The sequence below is a fragment of the Triticum urartu genome, chromosome 4A (genome assembly GCF_056163025.1).
Source record: "Triticum urartu cultivar PI428250 chromosome 4A, HENAU_Tu73, whole genome shotgun sequence".
Classification (NCBI taxonomy): Eukaryota; Viridiplantae; Streptophyta; class Magnoliopsida; order Poales; family Poaceae; genus Triticum; species Triticum urartu.
In genome coordinates, this window is record NC_141876.1 from 435,893,347 (window position 1) to 435,899,931 (window position 6,585).

General features: G+C 39.3%; 1 protein-coding gene across 1 annotated transcript; it reads left to right on the forward strand.

The window, feature by feature from the left end:
- The first annotated feature begins 656 nt into the window (after window positions 1-656).
- LOC147976084 (uncharacterized) lies at window positions 657-2,781 on the forward strand. Its single transcript, XM_087518530.1, has 2 exons — window positions 657-1,305; window positions 1,388-2,781. Exons 1-2 carry the CDS (start codon window positions 946-948, stop codon window positions 1,418-1,420), a joined length of 393 nt encoding a protein of 130 aa, XP_087374656.1. The 5' UTR covers window positions 657-945; the 3' UTR covers window positions 1,421-2,781.
- The last annotated feature ends 3,804 nt before the right edge of the window (window positions 2,782-6,585 follow it).

The following is a 6,585-nucleotide window of genomic DNA, read 5'->3' on the forward strand; positions in this document are numbered from 1 at the left end:
TTTACAGCCTCGGCAACCACTCCTTGTTCCTCAGGCTCAATTATCCGATCATCCAACCAATCATCGATCATATCACCGGCGATGATTACTGTGCTATGCAACTTCCATTCGCGAGGGGGCTGTGTTTACACATCATACCATGGGTTTCAGAATCACCATATCCAGAGATTCGTCGACACAGCTTGTTGCCAGATAATCTTCAGTGTGTGAAAGGCATCAATCTTCCATGCGATGGATGGCTTTTGCAAACTCGACATGCGGCGATGTGGTTCATGCCAACAGCAAATATGCACAACTTGATTCGTGTTGATATCTAGACTGAGCCATGTATTCTGCTGCTGTAGCACGACCCTCTTTTGTTGGATATTATGTACTGTTGTTAGTTTGAAGCACCCCTATGATTTGAAGGATAGATACCTTCATAGGATCAAGTGCATCCTAATTCATCTACATAGGATGTACTGAAAATGATGATGATGATGCTATGCAGAGGCCATATATATATATATATATATATATATATATATATATATATATATATATATATATATATATATAGCACTATTCTGATCCTGGGATCAGAATAGTTATTCGGATCATGGCCCCCTATATAGGCGCGATGAGTTGTTCCCGAGATTCCTTCACCGAAACCAGGAACTGCCCAAACATTGTGGCAAAAAAAAAGAAACTACCCCCACCTCCCGCATCTTTATCCCCAGGCCCGATCCACCTCTGTCGCCGCACCAGGCCACACACCCACCGCACTCCACCGCCCCGCGCCGCCATCCACCTGGTCGTCGCCGCCCCCGTGCCGCCATCCACCTGGCCGCCGCCGCCGCCCCCACGCCGACGTCGAACCGCACTGCCGCTGGAGTCCGGACCACCAACCGCGTCGTCGCCGGAGTCCCGACCTTCAAGCGCGCCGCTGCCGAGCCCAGACCACCAATGGCGGCGCCGCCGGAGACCCAACCTCCAACCTCAACGCCACCAGGCCCCGATAACAAAAGCGTGCCATCACCACCCCCACGACCCGCATCGCCGGCGCCCCTCCTCCGCGGCCGGCGCTCTCCCAACCCGTGGTCGACACACATCCTCTTCTGCGGCCAGCGCCCTCCCTCCCTGCGGCCGACACGCTCCTTCCCCGCGGCCGACGGGCCTCCAGCTCTGTGGCCGGCGCAGTCGCTCCTCGCTGCAGCTTGCCCCTCCTCCATGGATGCCCTGCACCGGCTGCCAAAACTCGTTGAGGTGGTACCCTTAACCCTCGACCTTCAATTACAGGTCACCAACGACGCTACAAAGAGAAAGGTCAGCATCTGGCCTTCTAGAAGTTCAGTTTGTTGATTCTCTGAAGTTTTTAAAGTTGATTATAACCGTGTATATTTTGCAGGGCCCTGCAAAGTTCAGTTTTTTGATTTTCTGAAGTTTAGTTTGTTGATTTTCTGAAGAAATAGGTTCCTTCACTTGCACTCCTCTAACTAGTCCTGTGTGGTGATCTCCTCGACTCCTAGGTTCGGCACAAACTGAGAATTGTAAGCATCTTTTGAGTTTATAATGCTTGAAATTACAGTACGGGATTATATAACATTCTAGGTGGAATTGGTCAATGTTGTTCCCTGTAGTTGTATAGTATCCAGATCAATCGTCGATTCCTATTCTCTAAGTGATTTTGATGTCTGAAGTTCAACTGTATATGCAAGAGCAAAAAACTGTTGTTTTTGGTTCATTAGTTTCAGTTTCACAGGTTAGTGTTCTTCTCATTTTATCTCCAAAAATGCATCAACAAGGATCGACGGCAGTCCGGGATCTGCGAAGACGAGGGATGCTGTTTTTGGTTTGCTTTTGTGAATCAGCATCACCGCATTACACACCACACCGCCCACCAGCAGTACGTGTCTCTCTCCATCGTCCTTCTCTCTTTCTCCTTTCTCTCTCACTCTCTCACGCGGGACACGGCGCTGCCATGGCGGCCCCGAGGACGATGAGAGCCATGTAGTACGACAAGTATGGCGGTGGAGCTGAAGGCCTCAAGGTACATGCTCGTCGCCATAATGAGCTGTCTCCAAACAGACTTGACAGGCCTCGTGTAAGGTTCAATGACCGAAAGGTGAGGTTCAGACACTACCGCGATCCGTGCGACGTGTGGCTCGGAGAACTTCTTGCATTCCTACTAGAGTGAAACCGTTGGTGCTCAGGATCAGACTTCGGTGGTTCAACCATGCATACAACGAGATGAAAAGGTTGCTATGATATTACTATATGCATCAGCGTCACCTGCCAGAAGTGATCTGCAAACTCTTGAGACTTGGCCACACATGGCTGGATGGCATCCTTGCAAGCTCTGTAGGCTGTGACGATCCTGGCAGCTACCGGCTTAGTGCTGTTCTTCAATGAGTTGAAATGAAATTTGGCAACAGGCGACTGTTTCTTCATGAAGCAAGAGATGGCGTGTCAGAGTGTTTCACAAAAAGGCGAGGACGAGTGTTGGTTGAGAACATTAGCCTACATTTTTTGTTGCCTGCAACTGTGGTTCCACCTTTGTGCATGTGGCAAAGTCTCAGCAACCTGTCCACTTGACTTTGTAAGACAGTGGTGGTTGCATTTATAAATACTAGCAAGGAACACTTGATATTTAACTAAGAATTCGTATGAAACAAACCTTCTCCATCAGAGCATCAAGTACAGGTTTCCCATGGAGATGCCATTTGGCAGATGCTAGTTCCTGCAAATGCACCAAAGAAACCTAAATCGAAGTCTCGAAAGCTGCATAAAGTTCCATACCACATGATGAATCCACATATACCTGACAATGTACAGAGCGCGATGCGAACCAATACAGAAGCCACATGCCATGAACCTGAAAATGAGCCGTCATGTGTTAAGTTCTCTGCAGATCACTGACTTCTAAGCAAAAATATTGTACTTCTAGTTAAGCATACATTTGCCAACTCCTGAACCTTCAATTTTGCTTGTCTTTGCACCCCAGACAGTTTATCCTGAACATGAAGCATTTTTTAGTTGTAAAACACTCAGTTTTTTCTCGTTGATATAGAATAAAACCAGGAAGTTCAATTTTAGAAAGGGAAGTAGTTCGAAAATTACTTGCCCCGTTCAATGGTATATCACTTGCCCCGTTCCGATAAATCATGCAAATATATAACAGAGCATTTTACTTTCACATTTTCGAAAAACAACGAGAAGTCCGAATTAAAAAATTCAGAAGTTCGAATTTAAAAACTCCGATTTTACTTGCTACTAAACAAATAAAATCGAGAAGTTTAAATAAAATAACGAAGTACTTCGATGTATATGGAAAACTCAAATTATTTCCTATTATAGGAAACAAAATTATGAAGTTCATTTAAAAAAATGTTTGATGCTTATTTAAAAACATATTTTTTCTAAAAAAAGGTTGAGAAGTTCAAATTAAAATAACAGAGAAGACCGAAGTATATAAAAAAATTAAAAAAATTGTCGTTAATAAAAATAAAAATAAGAAGTTCAAATTAAAAAAAAGGAACAACTAAAAAAGTTTTAAAAGATTTTCCCCCGCTATAGAAAAAACTAGAAGTTCAAACTAAAACAGCGAAGTGCTGAATGTTTATTTAAAAATATAGGATTTTACCATTTTATAAAACTCATATATCGTTGTTATTAAAGAATCAACCATGAAGTTCAAACTAAAAATAGTGAAGTTCATTGTTTGTTTGAAAAATCACAAAGAAATCTTTACTCAAAAATGCAAAATGTGAAGTTTAGATAAAAAATAACACACAAGTTCAAAGTGAAAACAACTAGCGATTCAACTACTGCATTGAGTGTTTTTCATATACGAAAAAGGAATAAAAAGGCAAAGTTAAAAAAACGTTTGCTAAAAGTTTACGTGGTGGGCAAGGAAGTTCAAAACCTCTTATGAAGGAGGTCCGTGTATTTACTTGTGCAAAGACACACACACACACACACAATATGTTAGTTTTTATGTTTTAACCAAATTCTCTTTATCCATTACAAATTGGAAAACAAAAATTCTCTACATGAAAAAAGTTTCTCCTATTCAACAACTTTCCGAGGGTATATTGTATACTATGTTCCAAAAATAAATGGTAAAAACAAATTGGCGTATGTTGTTCAGAAAGAAAATTTTACCCGTATTTGAATAAGTTGCGCCTTTTCAACAAGTTTCTAATGATTTACCTTTTGTGGAACTCCGAGGAACGGGTGAGGGATAACATACAAAAAATATGTGGCCAAAGTTCAATATGAAAACAACGAGAAGTTCAACTACTATGAAGAATGCGTTTCGGAATAGGAGTGGGCAATTACAAACAGAAAAAGGGGACAAAAGTTCAAGGTGAAAACAACGAGCAGTTCAATTACTACACGGCATGCGTTTCGGAGAATAAAAGAATACTAAACTAAAAGCCTAAAAGGTTTGTTGCAAGAAGTTCACGTGCTCCTCCCGGTGAAGTTCAAGATCTCTAATGCGAGACGTCCAACCTTCAATTACATGTTAAAAACAAAGGAAAAATGATGTTGTTTTTGCCATTTTTAATACTACTCTCAAACGGCAATGAACTTGTGACGGTTGTCTTGATGAAAAATTTAGTTGCTCGAAGTTCAAGTGACCTGCCCGGGAAAATTCAAAAAGGATTTTCCCCATTACTAACAAATAAAACTAAGAAGTTCAAATTTAAAAAATGGTGAAGTTCGATGTGTATAAAAAATGCAGATTTTCTCATAATTTTTCCCGTTACTAACGAAAATACCAAGAAGTTCAGTTCGAAAATATCCAAGAATTTATACAATGTTTATTGCAAAATTAGGATTTCTTCGTTACAAATGAATAAGACCAAGAAGTCCAACTTGAAAAACCCAAGAAGTTCAATTTTAAAAAATACAATAGTTCAATGTATATGAAAAAAAAAATCAGATTTTCCTACATAATAAATAATAAACCAAGAAGTTCAATTTCAAAAAATGGAGCAGTTCAATATTTATCACAAAAAATTATTTTTTTACCATTGCTAACGAATAAACCAAGAAGTCCAGTTAGAAATAACGAAGAAGTTGTATAATGTTTATTACAAAACTAAGATTTTTCCCGTATAAAAATTGAATACAATTCTTTACTCAAAATATAAAAAGGTGATGTTCAAATTGAAATAATAAAGAAGTTCGGAGTATATTAAAACCTAGGATTTACCTGTTCAAAAAATAAAAAACACAACGCCATTTTTTGCACTTTTAAAAACAACTCATAAACGGAAAAGAAATGGTTGCTAGAAGTTTAAGTGCTCGACGAGGAAAAGGTCAAAAAATTCTTGTGAGAGAAGTTCATCGTGTATTTAGATGTCCAAAATACGTAAAAAAATATGTTGTTTTGGTGTTATAAAATAATTCCCCAAAACAGAGAGAAATTCAAAGTGATAACATACAAGAAAAATACAATAAAGTGAAATAGAGTGAAGTTCAAACAGACATGCCTTAGAAGTTCAACTACTTCACGCAGTGCAAAAGACAACATGTCAAAAACAGAGTGAGGGTCAAACAAACATGCTAAAGAAGTTCAACTACTTCATGCAGTGCGTTTCCATTCGGAATGAAGGCATAAATCATGATCTCGTCATTTCTCTAATTTACTTCAAAACAACAGGAATATCATTTGTGTAAATTCAAGTCCTTGGTCAGATAAAGTTAAAAAAAATCGTGAGAGAGGTTTGTACAAAGAGAATATCATTTGTGTAACACTGACGAAAATGGATGGGAAAATTAAAAACAAAAATACGTCACAGAAGTTCAACGTGAAAACAACACGAAGTTCGACTACTATAGTGAAAGAATTTGAGATGAAAAACTTTTAAAATTGTCGCGAGTATGAAAAAACGATCAACACGGGAAAGTTGCGTGTTTACAGCAGCTTTCCATCGGTATATCACTTGCTCAATTCTGGTGAGTGGATGGAGAGCTACGAGCAGTGGATGGAGAGCTACGGGCAAAATAAGCACGTGAAATCAGAGTGAAGTTCAAGTAGACATGTCGAGAAGTTCAGGTTCTTCACGCGGTGCATTTTCGAAAAATCTGTTTCGCGATAAAGGCAGAACGAATGATCTCGCCATTTTCGAAATTACTTAAAAACGGCAAGGAATCACAGAAAACCATCAACATGAAAAAGTTTCAAATTTTCCGTAGCTTTTCAGCGGTATATTATTTGCCCCATTCCGATAAAGTTTGAAGAAATTACGGCAAAAATACGTTTTTAGCCATTTTCAAAACTGACATAAAACCGTAATGAATTAGGAGAAACAATATATACAAAAAAGTTTCGCATTTCTTCAGTCTTTCCAACGCCATATCATTTGCTGTATTAGGACGTACGGTTAAAAAATTAGCTCGAAAATACGAACTCGGTGGAACTTGTACCGTTTTTTAAATTACTTTTAAATCGTTCAAAATTAGAAAAAACTTTTAACATGAAAAATTAGCGCATTTTCATAAGCTTTCCAAGGCCATATTATTAGCCTCAATTGTATTAGCCATTTAGAAATGGCATCGAAAATACAAACTCGGGTGTTCCGTTTGCGAAATTCT